Genomic DNA, 24,153 nt, shown 5'->3' with positions numbered 1-24,153 from the left:
CAGTACAAGTGAGAATTTGCTGTCAGTCATCTCATGGTCAGGCTATTACCCTTACCAGCTATTTCACAATACCTGACATAATTCTGTGGAGGGCAAGATGGATACTTGTCATCCTTTCAGTGAATGTGTACCATAAATACCAACATTTCAGGCTACAATCAATGTGCAGGTGCTGTACAGAGCAGCCATTACAGAAAAGTGCCCAATTACCTCCTGTAACCCATTTTTCTTCATCTTCTGTAGCCAGCTAAGCAAAGAACCACAAGCCTGCACCTATGAAAATCCTAAATCCACTCCTTGTTCACTAAATCCTTTGAAGCAGTGTGAAAGGACGTGCCTTGGACAACATAAAAGACTCACTGGGAAAGTTTAAGCACCTGTGCATCAAAAATGAAACTAAATTTGGTTAGAAAAAGATAACAGTTTGCTTCACTTAACTAAACATATATCTAAGCCCTGAAGGTTTGCCCACAGAGAGATAAGCAGACTGAGATAAGAATAACTACCTGAGATTATAATTTCTTCAAAAACAAGGCTCTGAGAATTGCTGTGACCTCTGCAACAGCTGAGCTGGGAGTATTTATTGACCAACACTTGTTGCTTTGTGATGTTGTACTCTGCCCAGGGACCGCAATGCTTTTCAGAACTTCAAATTTTCTACAGCACAAAGCCTCACTGCATCACCTAGTACAAAACAAATCACTTCAACTGCAAAATATTGAGAAGGATGTCTCCCATTTCAGTAACTAAAACAACCAAATCAATGATCTCTACCTTCACAAAAATAAACTCAACCCTTCCATCCCAAGGCGAATAATCAACACAAGTATTTTGCTCAAAATGAGCATGTTGCTGGAATTAAGCAGTCTGAAGCAGCAAGGTGGGCAAAAACACACCTACAAAAACCACCTTTCAATCACAAATGAATTAAAACGAGTATTAGTTTGAACAATTGTCATAAAACCATATAATAAGCTCTGAATGCTGTCTGAGCTGTCACCAGAGATTAGGTACTATTCACCCCTCCTTGGCAATAAAATAATAATAATAATAATAATATCATCCAACATTTCCTGTTCCACTCCCTACCCTACAATTTTTCCCCTAAATAGCACTTAGTAAGCAATACCAATAAGAAACCAGTTATATCATCCACTTGGATAGTGCTATCTCCATTTCAAACAAAAAAGTTAATTGCACTGAGGCTACAGAGAGTTCTGGAGGAAAGAAGAGAGATACATTTTATTCCTTTTAGTCTAAATACACATCACAAAATGTGTATTTAGATATTTAGATAGGCACATGTGATAGCATGTGCCTATCACCACGGTAATTTAAGAGTCACTATAATGCTTTTCCTTACACATCTCTATAGGCTGTGGGACACAGGCAGTGTAACTGCCACAGTTTTAAGAGTGGTTGATTCATTTTGGAGATTACTGCAGTCTAAAAGTAAAGGGTTTTCAGCATTTGCTATTTCCCTTTCAACTGCTCTACTGCTCTGAGCAGTTTAAGCACAGAAATCCTACTGAAGACCTACCCATAAAGTCCTTTATCAAACACACAAGAGAAATACCTCATGGCTGGTAAAATCATTTGTTGTATACATGAAGAGATAAGCAAAGGGTCTGCAAGTAAATGGTGAAGTCCAGAACCCACATTTGTTCTTCCTGTAATGAATCAAGTCAATCTGAAGAAAAGCAAGATGCACTTGGCCAAACAGCAGCAAGATAAGGAAATAAACTGCAGAACTGCCTGCAAAAATGCCTCTGGTATTATCCACTATTGTACAGTGAGAGGAAAAGCTAGAAAAATCACTGTTACTCTTTGTAACACAACTGACAGAAAACTAGATTTAAAAAGTAGTGAGATCATCTGCAAATAAAAGACTACAGTGATCTCTCCCACTGCTCCAATGACAGAGCAACCCATTGTAATGTTTGGTCATAATTAATCTGTAAGTCACCACATGAGTTTAGATCTGGAGGACTGGTTCCTAACCTCAGAGTTACCCTGAGCTCACAAATCACTTGCCTTGCATGCTTTGTAGCACACTCACTGTATTTAATATATGCTGTCACACTTAACACTGCAGATACACAAAGGAGTTCATCTGTCAGCCAAGACTGAACCAGAACTGCCTGTGTGAATATGGGAGTGAGCTCATGTTTGAAATAATTAGTTCAATTCAAAAGACAGCGGTCTTATTTCTACTTCATGAATTTAAATTTTCTTCTCTAGGGAACTTATTCCAGAAAAAGTTCCAGTAACTATTTCTCTTGCCATGTTCCACCAGATGCACAAGTAGCATATCAGTGTAGAATATCAGTGTTCTGGGGTTCCTGGCATTACCCACACCTTAGGTATTGTTCCTGTACTAGAAATAATATAAATCCAGTTTTAGTAAAGGCAAACTCACACTGAAGTCATCAAGAACTCCTCATATCCAATTCAGTGGAATTATTATCGACTACCCTCTAATTCCAGATTACTGGAAGGATTTTCTGTCCTTCCCCTGAAATACATCTGAGCTAGCTGGAAATCCTAATCTTTCCTGGACTTGCTAGGATGAGTAACTGGAAACTGGATAAAAGTCTGTGTCTCACTTGGAAGGCTCACTGGTTTCGTCTGCCTTAAAAATAATCTCTGCAAAGAGGTATCAATTGTGTCACTAAATCCTATTCTCTGCTGTAAGAAGCATTTCCTTCACTCCACCACCATTCCTTCTCTTCTGCCAGTTCCTCTCAGTACCACCCTTGTGCCAACAGTACCATCCAAACCTCTGCACAGCAAGGCAAACCAGGTAGCTGGAATAATTATACATCTCCTTTTTGGTGGGATTAAGTTGCCAGGCAGATCAGATCCCTTAGCTTGCCTTCCAGATGGCATCACCAACACAAGAGAAGGTGGAGGGGAAAAATATCAAGCAGAAAAAGGAGTTAAGAAGGTACCAGCAAAAATGTTGCAGGTTTGTCATGGACTATAAAAAAAGACAAAGCATGTAACCACAGACTCAGATTTAAGCATCACATGATCCAAAGACTGCATTCTCCTTTCAGAAAACAAACTGCAATTCATTCATTTTGAGAAAAGATCTGGTCTTTATCAGGCAAATTAAATCAGCCACATGCTGATACTCTCAGGCCGGAAATTTTCAAAACTTCCTGAATCAGAGAAGTCACCATTTCTTAAAAATTCAGCCTAATTATTTCAAATCCCAAGTCACTCAGCTGTGTAAAAGGGGACAAAACAAAAACCAAAAATGTTCTCTCAATTCCAACAGGAACTTCCCATGGCCATGTACCCATGGCAACTGGCAGGGCCCACCTGCAGGAGCAGTGGGTTTGTGTTTATCTCAGATGGGATACACAGGCTCTGCATGCTGCAAAATCAAAGCCTTTTAGTGCCTTTGTGCCTCCTGAGCTTATTCACTGAACAGCCTTGAGAAAGCAAGTGCAGTAACACGGCTGAACAAGGACAATGCTTCAGGAAAATTCAAAATTGCCATTTCTTGGTCACAGGCAAGACCTTTTCTTTATGCTCCTTGCTACTGTTTAGCTGAAATTGTATGCACAATAAAGGACTTTTTCCCTTAATGAGAAGGCACCCAGGTTACACTGGGATTTTCCTAACACTGCAGATCACCAAGCTTAAAACGAGGTACCCAACACAGCCAGACAAGATTTCAGATGGGCAAAGAGCATGTGCAGGCAAGTGTATCTACTTAAAACAAATACTACCAGCAGCATCAGGCAAAACCACAACTTATGAATAGCTACATCTCTTAAAAGCACGAAGTAAATTAGCTGTAATGAATGTTTCTATTGAGCACAGTTGCACAGGGCTTCCCTCTATGCCATTTCATCAAGGTTCAAACAAATTGAGAAACACTTCCACACAGAGGCAGATTTTCAAGAAGGTACTTCAGCAAACTCCTTTTGAAGACAGCAAAGTTCACAGCGAAGTTTGGCCAGACTTCTGGGGTTCTTCTCCCTGCCAGCAGCAGGCACACACAGATGCACACAGAAAATATCTGTGATCCCTTGGTACCTGCAGACATCCCCTCACAGCACTGAGAGCAGCACTGCCACTGCCCATCCCAGGAAAAGGCAGTGAGTGAAACTCGGCCAAGCAGGTGGTGGGGGGGAAGGAGCATAAACACCCCCAGGCTGATGAGAAAGACGAAAAAGGAAAAGAGATCCCAGAAGCCCAACCCAAAGAACTACAAAATGCTGGTTTGGTTCATATATTATCTTCTTTAAAAGCACACAGAAGAAGAGAAACATTTTGGGTTTAGGCTCCCAAATGGATGCTAAAAGTAAAACCTTCAGGAGGGTTTGCTCTGTAGATATCATGCTGTGAAACTTCAGCAGTCATTTTATTCTACACATCTTTCCCACAATTTCTTATCTTTCTTAGCAATCCTTTTAATTGCTGTCAGAGAGCTAATAAAAATAGCTGATAAATTGAGTTAATTTTTCATTCAAGTGAGAACATTGGAGGCTGTTTCACACTGGAGAATTAGCAGTGAAGAATCAAGAGCTGTATGTTTGTATATATATCTTTATTTTACATTCCTTACATCTCTTTATTAATGTTCTGATTTCACTCTTAGAAAATTATTTGAGACATCAAGCGCAGCTTCACTTTCAGATTCTCCTCTTTGAGCAAAACAGCACAGAAAAGGGAAAAAAAGAGCAAACCAGGTAACATACTATAGGTGCTACTTTTTCAGTGTAATGAAACACCTCAACAAGGTCAGGGAATAAATTCATGGAGTATCAAAATAGCAGCTCACAGAAGAGCAGGGGAGAAACTGCCAGAACTGCTGAGAAGGGTGTTTCAGTCTGCTAATGGAGAGCCTGCAGGAATAGCAGGAGGCTCTCTCTGAAGTTGCCACCCTGCCTGGAGAATTAACATTATTGACAGGTCTTCTCCAGATTCTACTATCCCCAGCTTGGCAGGATGCATCTTATAACAATCCTACTCAGTCCAATGTCAAAATAACCCCAGCTAGAAGCTGCTCCAGTCTTCTCCAGAGAGCCATCAAAGTGCAAATGGTCAGGAATGTGCATTTTCAAAAATGACCTTTCTGAAAGTTTTTCAGCAGCAACTATAAGCCAGCCCTAAGTGTTTGTTCATTTACCTTACTGTCTGAAAAAAAAAAAAAAAAAGCTGAAGGATATTCTCAAAATACCATCACTGTCACCAGTTATTTACAAACTCAATCCACACCTGACTAGGGATTAATTCACTTATCTTTTTAAAACATAAAAAGCTTCAACTGCTAAAACTTACATTAAAATTGATCCAGAAAAATCCTGACAATTATTTCCAGACAAATGATAAGCAAGATGATGTCAGAAACCAAGCCATGGTATAATCAAAAGAATATAATTCGTAGGCTTTTATAACAAACATCATTAAGGTGAAGGGTCTCTGTGGAAACCCACCACAAAAGTCACCTCTTAAATACTGATGACAACACAACGTGGTTGTTCCTGGGTGCCCATCCACCAGGCAGAGAGAAACAAAGAGGTGGTGCTGTAATTGTACCTCCCTCAGCTTCACATTTCAAAACATTGGAGTCATCTTCAAAATATGCCATTCATTCCAAACCAGGAGTGCTGGGCACAGGGCTGGCTATCAGAACACAAATTCCTGCTCCCTTCCCCAGTGCTCCTATTCCTTTGCACACCAGCACACTGCAGGTCAGCAGCACGCAGGGCAGATTTCATGGAGTACAGCCAGTGAAGATCTACCTCAAGTCTGCCAAGGTGCCAAATGTAGGAGCCTTAGGTCTTGCCTACACACACAAAAATCAGATGCAATTTTACATCAATATAAATTCATCTGCATCAATGACATCTACCTTTTGATTTTTATTAAAGGCTCCCCAGGGTGAATTCTGGCCCCACTTCCACCACAGCATTACAGAAGCTGCTCTGTTCTGCTGTCTAGTCCTTACTATAAACACCTTCGTGTCTCTGAGCACAGTTAAGTTACAGTGAATTTTTTTCTGTGTGTCACATGGCAAACCACATCTTCACCCAGCACCACACTCTGCCAGACAATTCCACTCTCTCATTTACTCTGCCTTTCAGCTTTTCAATGTTGAAAAGCCCTGCAGTTGCATTCCTAGGGGTGTTAACAGACCTGCAGAGAACATTTAGTAAGATGTCCTTAAAGGCTAAAATTAACCATAAAGCTGCTGTTTATTTTGAATCTTGGGAACAGGGAGGTGTTTTATGTGTCAGAACGAGTGGCCTGACATCAAAAACCTGATATGAAAGTTTGCCACCGAAGAAATGGGCTGGCACAAAGAGCAGACGAGGCTTTTATTCAAATGAAGTTGGCTGCCAGCACCAGAAAGTTTCACTATCAGCACTGCAGATGCCTGATACCATCTGTAACACACAGCAAGCCTATTATGTTATTTTGTTGTGTGTGTGGTTGTATACATAAAAATAAGGAGAGTTAAGAGACTCTGTATAACACACAACAGCCTGTGTACCACGGCTGCTCTAATCAGGTATTCCAACCTGTGGAGGTCTAGATCCTATCTTAACCATTTCTGTACTGGCCAAGAAATATTTGATCTTCAGAGAAAACATAAATTACGTGCAACACGTGTGTGTATCTCACTTGTATCTTCAAATCTTAGAAGTACAAAAATCCCTTTCCATGTTAGGCTGATCAATCTGTTAATTTTTTAGTATATTGTCAATGTTATGTTTTTTTTTTTCATAAAACTTAAAAATTATCAGTATCTGTGACTTGAAAATAAATAACCAAAACTTAACATGCTACATATAGACACCCCAAAAGCTAAATAGTTATGTGGTTTGTACATAGCTAAGAGGGGCCAGGAAATAAATTGTTTTAGTTCCAGAGAAGGCTTTTTTAATGAACTTGGTGTCTTTTTAACTCTAATATTTCTGTATTTTAATTTATTTTCCTAAATGGTGCTCACTTTCCAATCTTCCATTTTGAACTTCCTTGCATTCCATATAACGGCATTGTTTTTCAAGATGTCTTTTTTAAAAGGATCACCACATAAAACTCCTGTAGGTCACAACCCCTTTAAGCATGTTTCAAATCCTGATTTCTCTCTGTGGAGATCAGCAAGCATCTTCCACCAAGAGAAAAATAGAGATCCCCTCCTCAAGAGCCATGGGGTGTTTCTAGAAGGCCAAGCTGAAGAGAAAGGAGTGCATCACCTACACAAACTGCCTTGCTCGAGCTTTTACTGCGTCACACAAAGGGAAAAAGGCTGTGCTGGCAGGGATCAGTCCCTTGCCAGCGATTTTGGACAGCAGCCTCTGGGACACACCACGGCCATTGCACCGACACGTGGACAACGTCAATAACATCACTATCAGCTGCAAGTAGACACAGATGACCAGCCAGCCACTCCCTCCTCCCAGCCTCCTTTGTGTCAATAAATCTTACCCTGGCTGTTTGAGCAATGTTTAATCATAAACAGTTGGGAACATGCTCCAGAATATAAACAAAGGTGAGTAGGAGAAAAACGGAGAGTGCAGTACTGAAAATCACTCACCACTTGCTGCTGAGCCAGGTAACAGAGAAACAAAGAACTGCTGGGAACAGCACACAAGCACCTGGTGTTCATTTAAAGCAATGACCACGCAACAACATTAAAGTATTCGGGACTGCAGCCACGGAAGGATTTCAAGGACTAAATGCATTAACATTCTTGGTTCTCTTAAAAACAAACAAAAAAAGAAAAATTAAATTGCTTAGAACACCCACTCAGATGCATGGAAATAAACTACCCTCATTGATCTCATCCCACTGCCATTTACAACAGTCATCTTGATTCCCTTCTGTGTTGCTAATCAAGCTAAAATTAACTCCTCTCCTGCTTACCACACATGCTAGAGCCACAAACATCAACACAGAGGGACAGCAGGATCAATTGTTTTTCTCTACAAGTGCAGCCCACCTTGCTCATGTGGTAAACGTGTATTTAGGACTTACAGTTTCCCTCCAGGGATTTTAACCACCTTTGTCATGGGGCTGGGTGGCTGTTTAGACTGGGTGACAGAATAAGTAGCTCTACACTTCAAACACTTCTGAACAACTTCTAGTCATTACTGGCCTCTATGGACCTCTGTAAAATAGGCTGCAAGAAAGTGGGGATTTCAGTCCTGTTCAGCCAGTGTCCATCTTGGAAGAATCAACATCACACTTGTCACTCCTACTCTGACTAAGAGCTAAGATGTGTCTTAAGGCAGCGTCTTCACAAAGCCCTGGAGGACTCTTTATTCCCAGAAGTTTGGGGCTTATTCAGAGGACACAGAGCTTTGTTTATATGGTTGTCACTCTAACAACACTGTTAAAAATAAATATCATATCCGAGTGTTCAGTTCTAAAGCAGCTTCATTTCAGATCCCAATGCAATGTTTTAAAGGAAAAATGCCAAATCAAAACAAAATCCCAACCCTACCAGATAACAGCCATTAAAGAAAGCTGAAGTACAGATCAAATTGGCAGAACTATGGAGTGGAACAGAAGTTTCAAAGAGAAAAGCACTCCATGGAGATAAATATACTTCAAGTGTGTGCTTGACAACAGCCTAGGTTTTATGGTACTGGAAAAATACAGTACAGGGATAAACAAGGTTAGTCCATCCACCCCCATGGCAACTTGCTGTCCCACTAAGTAAATTCAAGTGCACAATGAAAGGCAACTCTTATGAAACAATGCAGGATGACATGTAATTCTGAGTTCTGTTCTGGCCACCTCATCCTGCACCGATCCTTCCACAGACATCAAATTCTGCACTCTAAGGCTGAAATGACAGACACTGCACAGCCTTGGGTCAGGAGCACGTTTCGCTCAGCCCTTGCAAGGGCTCAGAGGCCTGACGTGTCTCAACTTCCTGTAGGATTTCTCATTTCCCACTTTCCCCAGTCCTAAACCACAGCTCCCAATGACAACATGTAGCCCCTGGCTGCTTCAGGACTCCTGGACTGTGGCTACTCTGGCAGCACCAGGCAGTGAGTCTGACATTGCTTTCCAGAGATGTCAAGAAATGCTCAACACCAGCTCTGGAATACACACACATGTACCCATTTTCTGGTGCAGTAAACCAGAAAAGGCTGCCTAGCCCCCATTCACACTCAATTTTTCCCTGCTCCAAGATAAACTTTAAGATAAGAGCCTAAGTCTGGCTTCCATTCTACCACAGCAGAGACCACAAGAAGTGACTCAGCCTCTGCCACCACCTCTCATTCCTTCCCTGCTTCTGTGAAATTCAAGAGCCCTTCTGAGAGGCTTTCCAAGCCTCTGCTGGTCCCACTGATCTTGGTTAAAATGAAAAAGGTCAATATTAACTATTTTCCTTCTTTGCTCATCTTGGCAGAAACACTGAACTATGTTTCCCCCTCAATCACAAACCACAATTAACACCTACCTCAGTGCCAAAAAAAAGCCCCATTTGCACCCACGCTCAGAGGAACTTCCCTATACCGGCTTCTATACAGAGTTCTGTTTTCAATAAGAAATTAAACAGTTCACCAAGAATTAAATATGTACTGACAGTATGGAACTAATTGCAAGGCCACAGTTGGCCTCTACAAGAAGCATTGGTTATTCATTTCCATACCTCACTCAATACCAAGAATTTCAAATCTTTGTTTAACTGCCATGGAACTTCCAGCTGGCTGCAGATCCTGCCCCTTTCACCACACAAGTCTGGCCAACTTCAATTCTACCCCCATTTTCATCCTAAGTCCCATTTCCTCGAGAAGACCCTTCCTCATTACTGCAAGCATCCAGACTCTTGGGGAATTTTTGTACCCTGGAGAATAAGGGTAAACTAACCTTTGAAAATAGCAGTTCATAAAATCTCCTAATAACCTTTTCAGAGAGAGGCACTTGTTTCAGCATCTTTGCTGGATATACTAGAGCAGTTTGATTCTCATGTACAATCTCATTTACAATGCCATCAACTTTCTTCTAATGGGCCATTCATCATAGTAGGGTTTGCTATCAAGTAGCCAGCCCAATACCTTGAAATGTCTCACACAAGTCATTTAGCAGACTTACCCTTCCAAAGCCAGGGAACTACCTATAAACACATCAGGCAAGGCTGAGCAAAACAAAATCACCTCAGTAAAGCTCAGGGAAAAAAATCCTAATTTCCACATATATATGCCAGAAAAAGCCTGTGTGTGGGATGGTACTAACCTTTGAATTCAATCAGGCTCTCTAAGAGAGCTCTAACACGCAGAGCAGGACTATGATGTATTTTCCTTTGAGGCTGCTTCAGTTCATTTAGAAAGTGATTTGGAAAAGCTAATGTACTATTTATGTACATTATAAAAAACTACCCATATGGAGTTAAAACTTTGCAAAATGTTCACATAAGTCCGTTCTACTCCCTCTGAAGACATTTCACAATCCATTCAATACCCAGTAGAGGAAGCCAGGATTACTGTTTTAAAACAGCTCTGAGGGTAGTTCAAATGTTTTTAAAGCTGACAACTTCTAGACTCAGAGCCAAATAAACATTTGGGGCAACAGAGAGTCTCTTACACAAGTGTCTACAAAGTGACATTCACCTGGATTCTTCCAAATACTGACATTTAAAATAAAGGATAAAAGAGCACAGGCACAGGCATAACCTTCCCTCCTACTAAAAAAGACAGTAATTTTACTGTGATTCAGATGATGATGTACTGAATTGGCTTGTGAAAGACCACCTAGCAGGACGTGGTTAAGATTGTAAACAATAAAAAACTATCACAGGATTTCTCAGGTATTTTAAATTCTGCCAGTATATATAACTGTGCTGAGGGGTTTAATCCTTGAAAAGAGTTTAACCAACTGAAGTGACAATGACTCTTCCAAAACTCAGCACGTGTGGAAGTTGTTACCCCAGTGGTTTCATTATTTTTAAATTAGGAAAATTTTAGAGAGTTATCTTGTCATATTAATGGCATAGTTTTAAGGCTCCCTTTGCTTCAGGACAATATACAGAATTAGGGAAACATTTTACTTCAATGGATGTACCTTATGTGGAATATTTATATGAACTTCACAGTTTGCAGTATCAGCCTTTTGGGAAGCAGAATTCTGGCTGTTTTCTGCTATAGGATTTTAACAGGAATTCTCATTCTTGCAATAGAGAACAAAGCAGGAAGAAACTGAGAAGAAACTGTAGTCTCTTGGAGAAGAGGATGCACCCACTTGGTGACAAGAGACTTTAGATTCACAATCAATATCCACCAAAACAAACTTGTTTCCCAGCTTCATCCTGTGGCTGTTTGCAGTGATCTTCACACAATTGTAAACAGATGATGTGCAAGTCTAAACTACTCGATTGTGCCTATTTTCAACAGCCAGTCTGCATACACCTTGTTTACACAACATACACACAAAAAATGATAACAATTCTTTAACCACTAGCCATCAGGAATTTTCTTCTAAGAATTCCTATGCCTGAAGGGAACTTCAGTGCTTGCCTTAATATTCCATGAAGGCATTAGCAGCAAAGCATGTGCCAGCCTTTGATTTCCTTTGCTGGTCTTCCCAGGACTAAAACAGTTTCATTATCTTGTCTCATTAGATGGTGTCTGAGGGAGAGATGGGAAAAGAAGAGCTATAGTAATTATCCAGCTGAATGAACAAGGCAGAAGGAGGCAAAGCCACCCAATTGCCAGGCTTGTTGACAGCCAACACCACGTTACACCAGCCATGAGACAATTAGAAAAAGGAACGAGATCAATAAACAAATAGCAGTTGGCACATCTCCCACACCAAGAGCCCACCCTCACTGGCTTGGGCTATGCCTCAAACTGAATGAAAACCAAAATAATTTTTGGTCTACCCATCAGGTAGAAATGAAATTTGCTTTCTGTTTCTAGTCCTTTTCTCCTCCCACACAATCAGGATTCCGGGTGTGTAAGAGTCCAGAGTTCTTATGCCCTCAAGAGAGGAAAGGCCTGAAGTTGCTCAAGAACAATTCCTTTAGCAAGTGCACAAACTGGCTCTGCAGGGAGTCCAGTCCTGCTTAGACAAACTGTTGGTGGCTTCTGTATGTGGCCTGAAGGGAGACAGAAGATGAAAACAGTTTGTGTGGGAAGATTTCCCAAGGCTCTCCTTGAAGTGGCACAAAGCAGAAAAAAGGGGTACAGCTCCAAGGTTGTATTTCAGAGAGAGGAGGAGGGATGTCCTTTTCCACAGTGCTTACACCATCTCTGCAAGGCTTTTTGTCTCCTCATTCTGTCCTAAAATTGTGCTTGCACATGAAAACAGGCTCTTATGCTAGAAGATTCTCGAAGCAGGATAACAAGTGGTAACTGTGCTAAAAGTTTCCTTCCACTTCTCCTATCCTAATCACACAGCATATATTAACAGAACCAGACAAAGACTGTCCATCTTTGCTCCTTCAGCTAAGGCAGAGCTCCTAATTAACTTCTACATTATTTCTCCTCAACTGTCAAGATGTCCTCAAAGAACACGAAAATTACATATCTGGTACATTTAAAGGAGGGAGGAAAACCACCAAAGTAAATTGCACATGCACAACAAAGGACAACCCAAGAAATTAAACTCGCTTTTAAGTTACTAAAAATAGACAGGATGGGAGGGAAGGGACTATCAATCAAATCTTAAGAGTTGCTGAATATTCAAAGAACAGCCTTGTAATAGACTGCTCTCTCAAGGCTGCTTGAAATTTTTATGATGAAAAATGCACGAGGACATGAAAAAAGGAGCAGAAGGATAATGAAGAGCAAAATACACATGACAGAAGTGGATACAGAGTATTAATTAGGCCATTAAGATACTTAAATGTTTTACTGTCCAATAAAATATGTATTTCATAAAAATTAAGTGCCATGCAGAAGGAATGCACGCATGCATTTACTGAGCTGTTCTGAAGAAACCAAAGATGTGAATTACTAGCAAAAAAACATTTGTGTACAAAAGTGAATAGACATTAGTAAAATTGTATTTGTACTATGAAAACAAAGAATATACAATTGGATGGAAATTTTCACTCACATTTACTTAAGGGAGAAATTCATCTGCTCTATAAGCATCTCATCAATCTGCTTTTATGAGGAGTCTGCAGTCAATTGAAATAGGGAGACTTATAAATACTTGAAAAAACAGTTCAGTGATTAATACTGAATTATTGATTGAAGTGAATGCATTAAGACCAGACAATAATTTGTACTCACAATTAGTCGATTAACCATGTCTGGAAGTACATCAAGATGCCTTTTCATAGCCCACATTCAGGAGACAAAAAAATACTTCAGCTTTTTCATCTTGCAAATTTGTCAAAGGAAAAAAAAATCACTGCAAAAATGACACCTCCACATTTTCCCTGGTTTCAGTGTTGCAGTCAGTTACATCAGGGCCCATCAGCCATTTCAGATGCATAAAACAACATTTTAACCTAAGTTTACCTGTCAGCAAACACTGCACAAGCTCAGGGGACTTCTTAGGCATTTGCTGCAAAGCATATTCAACTGTAAGAGAACAAAGGCCTTCACCACCCAATACACTGCGGACTATTCTTTCTTTACAGTGGATATCTCAGTCATGAGTCTTCAACCTCAGGAAACTCCTGGATGTACAGGGACTGAACCAAAGATAATAAAAGAAAGCTGGTGTTGGGCATGGCTACACGTGAGAGAAGCCTCTGTGCTCTGGAGAGCTATTAAGGAAAAGGAAAGGAAAGAATCTGTACTAAAAGCAAATGAGAATTTTTCTCCCTTTTCATTAAGAACACCAACTCAAAAGCACATGATTTTTCTTTTTTTAACCACAGCTCCACTTGGATTGGAAAGGAAAGCTGTCTCATCCACATCCAACCAGCAGTGATGTGAAGCTTGGTCTGTGAAGCATTTCTGGTTACGGAGCCCCTTGGCTCTGATGGCAGAACACGCAGACACTGCTCAGACACTGAGCTAGAAGGAACTCTGAGTAAATCACCACATGCCAGAGGAGCTGATATGGAGCTGAGTGCTAGCAGAGATCCCCCCAGAATAGGAAAGCCAGCTGGAGGGAACTGTCAGCTCTCTGAGTGGTTTAACAAGCACCTCACCAGCTTATGTCCCCTTTGTCACCCCAGGCTGTCACAGAGCAGTCCCCAAACCCTCGCTGGCTCTGCTCTCTGACAACACTGCACAATCTCCTCTTAATAACAGACACTAATTACCACACCTGGGCCAGCAATAAGCCTTTATTTGCATGGCATAAGTGGCAAATTCAAGTAGTTCCCTGTTCTCTACCAACATCCTGTTGCCACATCTACTCCTCCAGGCAACTGCAACATCGAGAGAGAGAATTTGGTGTCCCACAGAACAGCTCTGATGCCAAATGGCCAGTGGAGCAGTTACTGGGAGCTTGCTCACAAAGACAACAGGCACATTAATCTGGTTGTCATTTATGCTCTCAGTTATTCAGTTATCACGTTTTCTGGAGAAAGGGTAAAAAAAAAAAGCAAACAGCATTATTATGATTTGTTACCAGGACAGATGCTCTACAGTGAGTACGCTCACACAGCTGGCACCAAAATAACTAGGATATGAATTACTACAGATTTCATCATTTTTATTCCCCATTTTCAGAAAAACAAAAACTTTCACACTCATTCATCCTCTAGATTTATATGAAAACAAAACAGTACCCACAGGAAGGAATCCACAGTCACCTAAGGATACATACTACGATTAAGAGTTTGCTAGCACAAAGAAGTTACACCAGCACAACTTGAATCCACATTTATGACTTTATAGCTGAGACTCCACACAAAACTGTACAAGACAAGTGTGGCATGTTCTCCTTAGATTAAGTTTTTCATAATCAACACATCAGCTAAGCTGAACCAAGCCTCGTTTAAAAGAATTCATAAGGACATACACTGAGTTTTGCATAACCTTAGTTTATATTCACAACCTGACTTACAGCACAGCTATTTTTGAATCAACAAATTGAGCAGCAGTTTCACATGAGAGAAACTTTCCCTTAAACGTTTAATATAACTCATGACAAATTGAGCTGCTTAGCCAAAAATTATTACTTGACATGAATTCCATAATTAAAATCAGGTAATCCTTTATCACATCTTGCTGTGCAACAAAAAAACCTGTTCTCAAAGACAGTCTTTGAAATTAAGTAAGAGCATGAAAAATACAAGATGAAGCACTAAGAAAGCAAATCTTTAAAGGGTTTCTACCAAGAGTAAAACCACCATCCACAAGCTGTAGCAAACAACCTATTTCAAACAAAGAACAAAAAAAAAAAAAAAAAAAAAAAAAAAAAAAAAAAAAAGCAGGTACTGCAATATTTAAAAAGCAAAACTACCTGAGCAGTTACCAGAGACAACATTCATATGCAGCATTTCAGAAACAACTAGTTCTGCAGTCGTGGTTCTGTGGTCAAGGCATTTCCTTGGTGTGTGTTCACAGGGTGTGCAGCTGCCCCCAGACGTAAGGACACCCTCCCTCGCACCCACCGTGATGGCATCGCTCCAACCACATGAATGGAGCTCAAGCGCTTGGGGAGGTCACCAAAACACTGCAGTACATTGTGCACATCTCAATTTCCCTAGAATATGGCATTTTTTAAAACTTGAATTAGTGCCTGGAGTTTCTGGCTATCAGACTGTACAGCCACGTCCCTTAGAAATTGGATCTAATTCTCCATTTTCCGGTTGCTGAGACACCCCCACTACCCAAACACCAAAGGGAACTTGTGTACTCACAATGTGGAAAGATTAATGCACGTGTAAAATTCTGCAGGATCAGCACCTTTGTGTGTGGTCAGAGTATTGGACTATTTATTTTTGTCAAGTTTATTGAGCACCTAGAAAAATCCCATTATAAATAAAGCAGCTTGCTCTTAATAAAACTTGACATGCATGGTAAGTTTTCAATTTATAACGGGACTTATATACATAATGTTTTTATTTTAACTCTGTGTTTTAATTTGATTTCCTACATCCATATATTTACTTCCCTTGAATTTATTCTCAAACTAAAAAAGCTCCTCCATTTATTTCCTAAATGCTAAAAGAACTACAGGTTTAAAAACTTGTTTTTATGCATAGAAACCTCATACTGAAAGAACTCATATACACTGAAAAATACCAACTTCAGGCTCCATTAATTACGCTACTGCAAAAATTCTAAATGGTCACAGCAGCAATAAGCAAATATCCCATGAAACATTCCCAGACAAGCATCATTTTCCAATCTACTGAGCTCACAGTTCAAAAAGCTCAAGTGCTATTATCAGGCTATGCTCAAGCAACACTTGCAGGTTTAGTCAATAGAACTTTTGTATTTAGGAGCATCTGAAGACCTGACTCATAGCTACTTAAAATTCAGGTTAGCAAGTTAAAACTTTCATCTGCTACAGTTCCTTCTGTTCTGAGGGACAAAATAAATAAATAACTAAACCAACACGTATTTTAGTTACTGAAGTGCCTAACTTGTTACTGCCAATTATTTTTAAAACTGATTCAATTTTGAAGAAAACAAAGAAAAAGTTAATAATTCATCATTAACCTGATCCTCTAAACACCTGATTACACCATACATTTGAAGAAATTACTGTCCTCAACAGGAAAAAACACTTAAATTAATGGTTCTTGCTCTATCTTACACTTTTGCTGGTATCAAGAGTTTTTAAAATTTGGTGCATATTCTCCTGGTAGTTTTGAGTTCCTCTCTTTCATATAGAAAAATACCCAGATAGTTATCTACAGATTTCCAGCTCCCACAAGCACAGCTAAAAAAACATCACAAGCTATAAAAAGAGTTTCTAGCAAATCCTTAATTTGATTTGAAGCACGTATTTTTGATGCAAGTACTTCCATAATTTCATCTTGATTTATATTTGTAATGTCTGCTGTAGTGTGGCACTTATTAATTAAACTGATTAAGGATCTTCAGCTGTACCATAGGCTCTCCACTCTTCCACCCACTTTGTTCCTAACTGTCATTAACCTCTAGGAAATGTCCTCTTTGTTGGTTATTACTGTTTAATTATACTGTATAGTTATGTCATCACATCTGTGAAATACAACCTCCCATAACAACACAGCTGTGGAATATGATACTCCTGCCCAGCAGTAAAATCCTGGTTACAGCAGAGAATCCACACACACCACACTGATGGAGGAAGTGATACAAAGCTTTTCAAAAGCCCTTGATTTTGAGTAGGGCTGTTGAGACAGGAGGTAAGTACAGCTTCATGAAAGGTCTCAAACTCCCCCTCTTTCCTCTCTTCCCACCCCTCCTGACAAGATCTTCCATACATCAGGAATTACTTCTAAAACTCAGAAAACTTAGAAAAGAGAAGTTCTACACAGAAATAGAAAAGTGAGAAGGAACCTCAGAAAACAGAATTTATGAGCTCATCATCTATTTTTTTACTAATAGTATGAACTACAACTGAAAGACACTTTTTCCTGGAACCCTCTGCTTCCATTCATGATCTCATGATGCACAAGCATTTCCTCTGCTTGCAAAGTAACAGCAGCAGTGACTGCAGTGGTCCAAACAAAACAGCTCTTTGCACATTTCTGCCATCCTTTACAGGTGTGAGGGGAAAAGGGAGGACAACCACTCAAACAACTGGTTTTTAGAATATTACCAGCAAAAGCTGCCCACATCACAAGGACCTCCCTCTAAAACGCTGGATGGAATGATCACTAATTCCTGAAATTTAACATGAACTGTACATTCTGCTGGTACACGGAAAAGGTGTGGCTGTGTCAAACACGGCAGGAGTATTACCATAGTATGCAGAAAACATTGTGTGAAATCTGTGTACTACAACCTGTCCTCACTTTGTCCTCCTTCTGACAACATTAGCTGGCTGTAAGCACTCAGGCTTCTCTACAGGAAAGAAATGGCACTTTATGTTTACTGGGGAGAGTTTTGTGTGTGTGTGTGTGTGTGGAGAGGGTGACTGGGAGAGAATTGCCTGATTTTTCAAGAGCAGAGATAATGAGATAACAGCAGACAGTTTCAAGTCTCAATCAAGACTCTGTATGCTAAACTTCAACAAGATTTTATTTTTCCTGGTCTGAGTTACAAACCCTTGACTGGCCAGCAAGGAGTTGTTTACCTGATAGAAGCAAGGGGGCAAATTCCTTTAGATTGATGCAAAACATTTTCCTACTCTGGAAGTCAGAAAGGGAGGAGCACCAAGTTTATTTATGTAGCTCAACAGCAGCCAAGCTATGAGGATGCCTTATTGTGTAAAGTTCAGAAGTGTACATTAAACTCCTCCCTTTAAACCAATGCAGGAGGAAAGTTGCTGTTCCCACTCCAGGAGTCAGGAGCAAAGGGGAGAGAGAAATAAACAACGAGGTTGCTGTTTGACATAATTTTCTGTCACAATGCTTATGATTAACCAAGTGAAGAAACAGAATGACAGGGAGCAGAGAGCTTGCACAGATACCAGAGGGAATGACAACAGAAGCGCCCAGGGCTTCAGGTGGTCTTGTTTTACAAAGCCAGATTAATTAACCAGACACTAAAGGACATCTCTTTCAGAAAATGAAACACGTTAGAAACCAAAACGCCTCAGAGAGTGAGCAGCTAGGGAGCTATAACTAAATTACTAAGTACAAAATGAAGCAGCCTGCAGAGGAAATGAGTAATTAAAAAACCCTCCCCTGAGCGACAGGCTGGCGAGAGAGGGATAACTCCAGGACCCTGGTGCTGGAGGTAAACAGTACCAAAGCCAAAACGTGACAGATGAAAACAGATGTTTTATACAAACAACAACCCCAATCTCCTGCCTTTACAGCACACTCAGGGATGGCATTAGGCACAGTCAGTCTGGAACAACCTGAGGAGATGCACACAGGAATTACATCACCCACCACTATCACGCTGCTGCCCTGGGGTGAAGCACTGCAGTCGCTGGACAGTACTCAGCAGCTATAAACAATGTTTTCAGAGGAAGAAATAGATTAGCATCAACCTCGTTCTTCTTTCTGCAAGAGAATTTAACAGAGCACAGACCCTGGCAGCACAGCAAACCCTTCTGCACCCCTCTCCCCTTCCATAAGGAAGCAAAGACACCCTTGGGCACCTGCTGTCCTGGTGAGCAGCATCACCCCCAGCCTGACCTGACTCCTTTTTTTCTGCTGCTCCACAGAGACACCAAGAACAACACCTAACTTGCCAACCCTTAAGTAAGCAATTCTGGCAAAGTGGTTTCCAACTTTTTCCGCTAGATCTTTTCCAAAGAAGACAAGGTCTTGGGTGTAGCAAGTTTTAGCCCACTGAGAGTCCTTCCTTCTTCTTTTTCTGAAACCTTTAAGAGCCACTAGTTGAACATGAGTCTGTCTGCAGGCAAGCATGGAGGATGATGATGACCATGGGGGGACATCCTGCAGTGAGGGGCTTACACTTCTTCACACTTTTTCCCCAGACATGGCTCTCTCAGAGGGAGAAGCCCCAGTCTCAGTGAACATCAACCTCTTTCTCAGCCACAGACGGCAGCAAGGCTGGGAAGGTGAGGACATCCCATGTTGATGCCGAGAACCTCATCAGGCAGATGTCCCTCAACACCACCTCGTGCCCTCTACCAGGTGAGTGTTCCTCACCCACTGTGACCAACTTCAAGTGAGGGGACCTTCACTGTCTCCTAAGGCTCTCTGTGAGCAGGGGGATGCACCATCGCTATCTCAAGCCCTCCAACTTCTTCAAAGGCAGACGCTCACCATACCGTAAGACCTCTGGTGGGCAGGGGGACCCTTCACCCCTGTTTCCTCCATCAGCTGTGGCCCCTCACCATCACCTCAGGCCCTTCTGGCAGACACACATCCCCTGCATGGGACACGGGCAGCTCACCGCCTGCTCCGTGGGCGAGGGACCTCTCACCGTCCCTTCCTCGAAGGAGCCCCCGCTCCGCCCAGCCCCACGTCCCCTCCCCGGGACAGAGGGTCCCTCTCCGCCCCCTGGGGCCGTTCCTGCCCTGCGGAGCGAGCCCGGCCCCGCCGCCCCCGGCCCCCGGCACTCACTGCGGCGGGAGCTGCAGGGCCGGGCCGCCGCGGCGCTGGAAGGCGCCGTCCACGAAGACGCCGTTCTTGCCGAGGCAGCGCAGGTAGAAGTGCGGCTCCTGGAAGCTGAGCTGCAGGTGCCGCCGCGAGATGAAGCTGGAGTGCCCCATGTTGACGTCCACCGAGCCCTGCGAGGAGTTGCGGCCTATGGTGACGGCCGGCTGCCGCATGAGGAACTCGAACTCGCGGCCCTGCAGCCGCGCCAGCACCGGCCCGGTGCAGGCGGCGGGCGGCGCGGCCGGGGGCGGCGGCCCGGGAGGGGGCGCGGCGGCGGGGCTGCAGGGCGCCGAGCGCAGCGCCAGCAGAGCCCGCGCCCCGCTACTGTCCTCCCCGACTTCGGCCATGTTCCCCGGCAGCGAGCGAGCCAGCGTGCCGGCCTCCGGGGCGGGGCCGGCGGGGCGGGGATGGCGGGGACGCGGGGCGGGGCGGGAGCCGCGCCGGCCGCCGCCTCCCCCGGCAGCTCCGCCGGGCGCGGCCGCCCCGCCGCGCTCCGGGGCGCGGGGCGGGGGCGGCAACGGCGGGCGCGCGGCGCCGCCTGCGGGCCAGGGCGGGCAGCGCAGCGCGGGCAGGTGTGAGGGAGCGGCCCCGGCCCGGCGATGCCGGCGGTTAAACCGCTCTGTGCCGGCCCCGGGGCCGCCGCGCCGCACAAACACCCCCCGAGCCGCGGGGGTGCCCCCGCCGCAAATCAGTCGGCTGTGGGCTTTCTGTGGGCGCGGGCAGGTCCATGCCACGGCACGGTTCTGGTCACCGACATGGGCTCGCTTCAGCGGCCTTTTGCTGCCTCTCCATGGAATCATAGAATGGTTTGGGTTGGGGGGACTTTAAAGATCACCCAGTTTCTGCCCCTGCCATGGCAAAGACACCTTCCACTCTGCCAGGTTGCTCTAAGCCCCATCCAGCCTGGCCTTGGACACTTCCAGGGATGGGGCAGCCACAGCTTCTCTGGGCACCCTGTGCCAGGGCCTCCCCACCCTCACAGGGAAGAATTTCCTCCCAATATTTCACATCAATTTCCACTCTTTCATTTTGTACCTATTACTCCTTGTCCTATCCCTGCAGCTCGTACCAAAGAGGCTCTCTCCAAATCACCTCATAAACAACTCCCTGTGCTGGAGAGATGCCCCAAGCCCAAACCAACCTGTTCCAGGCATTCTGTGGGGCAGGGGCACATTCATCCTCTGGCTGGGGTCTGGTGTCTGACATGACCTGGGTTCAATGGCCTTCTGCTGCCTCTCTATGGAATCATGGAATTTTGGCTTGGAAGAGACACTAAAGCTCATCTGGTTCCATACCCCTGCTGTGGGTAAGGACACCTTCCACTAGATCAGGTTCCTAGGGGACTCCTAGCCCCATCCAACCTGGCCTTTAACACTTCCTTAATAACTCTGGACTATTTGCTGAGGCTTGCTGAAAGGGGAGATTCATCCCACACCCACAAAGGTGTGATGGTTAAAGCACCTTAATGTCCTTTTGAAGAGTTTATACATATAGATATATACACTCCTATATGAATGTATATAATCATATAGTGTTTTTATATAGATTTATACTCAGAAGGTTTTTCATTATAAGGGACTGTAGGTCGTTTAGCTTGCATTACAGCATTTCTTGAAATTGCTTTTTATATTTCTGTATGATTATGTATTATATTTCTATCTATAAATATATTAATGATAAAGGTCATGTTCTGTGCCACAACAGCATATATTTGGCTCATGTATAATCTGTGCTATACTTACATATGCATATATACATATATCCAGATTAAACAAAAAATGTTTCTGTATAGGCAAGCTGGTGATACTTTGCAGAATCCTGAATAGTTAAATAATCACAAAATACAATGAATTTGAGAATTTGGGAGAGGGAGCAGCTGTAGTTTTGTATTGCTTCAGCTTGTGTGGGGAATGTGTCAGCTCATAGCAAGGCTGCTCAACAGTTTCGAGGAGACGGGGGAAAAAAATCCCATAACTGGTCCAAAGTGCAGAGCAAATTTCAGCGATGAAAACTGTAATTAAACGAGCTGGAATCGGTCCAGGACCACAAGGTTAACATCCCTCTTCCTGGAACATCTTCCCTGAGATGTTTAATGACTGCTGAGCAGTCGGGACCTGCGTTAGACATCTCACCCGAGACACTGTCTTCAGTGAGTGCTCTTTGCCTCTGCAGTTCAATACCAACCGAGAGGAAGAGAGGAAAGCACAAAACACCAATGCCACTTCCTCCACACCAGTGGCAGCTCTGCAGCGAGACTCAGCCGAGCTGGGCACAGCACAGGGTTGCAGGAGAGGGAGGAAAAGCATCCACAGAGGGGGCATGGGGAGGAGGGAGGTGGTCTGAGCTGAGATCTGAGCTCCTCTCCTGCCCCAATCTGCTTAGCATCAGCAAACGCTTGTGGCCAAAAAACAAAATGTGGCCGTCAAATAGAGCCAGAGTCACATGCTGCCTGACAAGAGCTGGCTCAGGCTTTTACTCCATCCACCCTTGGATAAGTGTGCTGTTACCTGAGCGTAAAGGTGGACCCAAGCTGGTAGGCAGGTGAGCAAGCAGGGTAAGACCTTGTATCAGAGCAGCCTGACCTGGCAAAAAAAAAAAAAAAAAAAAAAAAAAAAAAAAAAAAAAAAAAAAAAAAGAGAAAGCAGTGCTAGAGATTTTAGTTCATGCCTAAAGCTTTTCTAAATCCCACATCTGACCAGGAGGACCCCGAAAGGACCAGGAATAGGGTGAGGCTGTTACCAGATGTTGCCAGTAACTGTTTCTAGAGCTGCCTGAGAAAACACATTGTGGGCAGGCTGGGTCAGGGCAGGAGCCAACTCCCCATGGGCAGGAGCAGGGCCCTGGTTCCAAACACAGGAGGTGCAGGGAAGCCCCGTGTGGCCCTCTGATGTGGGGCCAAGAGACGTGTCACTGCAGGCCTGGGTCCTGTTACTGCTCCCACATTCGATACAGGCTACAGATTTCTGCAGCTCCAGTTAGGGAATAACCCGAGGGCTGACACGTGAGGCTGGCTGGGAAGATCCTTGCCCTGCTCAAAGCTCCCCAGCTGCTCAGGACAGAGCTGATGCAGCATCGCTGCTCCAGGGCTGTGGAACTGGTGATGTCAATGGGCACGTCCACACGTGTCACGGTCATCTGCAGCCACTGGGACACTCCAGCCACACCAATTGACGAGATTTTTTTCTAACAAGTCTTCCATTCTGCTTCTGAGAAATTTCTTCTGAGTGGCATTTGCTGCTTAAGCCAGCACTACTGCTGAGATAAATCCCAGCTTCATGCACAACATGATCAAGTGTGTACAGAAACAGGATTCCTCTGAGCTGCCTGGTGGGTTGTGCTTAGCACCGTGTCTCAGCAGCCCATCTGCCTGCGGCATCCTTTCCCTAAGCTTCTAACAGAGGGCTCTGCTGGCAGCCTGCAACGCTCTGCTCAGCTCTAATCTGCCCTGCAACAGCATCAAACCAAGGGCCCTTCAGCCACGGCAACGCCTTGTGCTCCTCCAGTCAGCTAATCCTGCTTGAAGTCAAGCCGGCTGCCCCGGTGTAAATGCCTGATGTAAATGCAGTCAAGATTGTTTGAATTAAGTTTATCTCGTCCTGCATGGCTGGACTTTTTAGTTGTTCCTTTTCCTCTGCAGGGTTTTAGATGGCTGTGTCAGCAGATGTGGCCATACTTCTTAACTCCATGAGTTGCCTACCAAAATATTTGGATGGCCAGGAGATGCCTGCCAGGTTTCAAGAGGTGTAAGGAGCCGAGCACAGTCCTTGTGCCACCTGAGATGTGGATGTGGGAATGCACCTTGGCCATCCCTGGCCATCCAAACTGTCCTGCTCCAGCCAGAACTGTGCTCAGACACTACCATGGTGTGACACTAACACAAGCACATGCAGAAATAATCCTCCTGGCACTTTGTAGAGATGCCTTTGGCCATTTTGAGATGCTGCCCTACATCATCTCTCTGTGCAACAGGACAACCTGAACTGGGAGGAGAAATCAAACATTCAAACAAAGCAGCTGTGAGAGCAAAAATATCTGGGATGGAGTCAGGGTTACTCAGAGAGTGGTGTGAAACCCAAATGTCCTTTGTC

At 43.4% G+C, this 24,153-nt stretch overlaps 1 protein-coding gene across 1 annotated transcript in view; it reads right to left on the bottom strand.

Moving 5' to 3' along the window:
• Positions 1-20,460, bottom strand: part of FOXK1 (forkhead box K1) — a 56,609-nt gene extending 36,149 nt beyond the window's left edge. Inside the window, exon 1 of the mRNA XM_053957450.1 lies at positions 20,030-20,460. Coding sequence (XP_053813425.1) covers positions 20,030-20,412 — 383 coding nt within the window. The 5' untranslated portion in view covers positions 20,413-20,460. The remainder of the gene's footprint in view (positions 1-20,029) is intronic.
• Between the last annotated feature and the right edge of the window lie 3,693 nt (positions 20,461-24,153).

This window comes from Vidua chalybeata, chromosome 16 (genome assembly GCF_026979565.1).
Source record: "Vidua chalybeata isolate OUT-0048 chromosome 16, bVidCha1 merged haplotype, whole genome shotgun sequence".
Taxonomy (NCBI): domain Eukaryota; kingdom Metazoa; phylum Chordata; class Aves; order Passeriformes; family Viduidae; genus Vidua; species Vidua chalybeata.
Note: the sequence above shows the minus strand (reverse complement) of the source record. Positions and strands in the feature narration are given on the sequence as shown.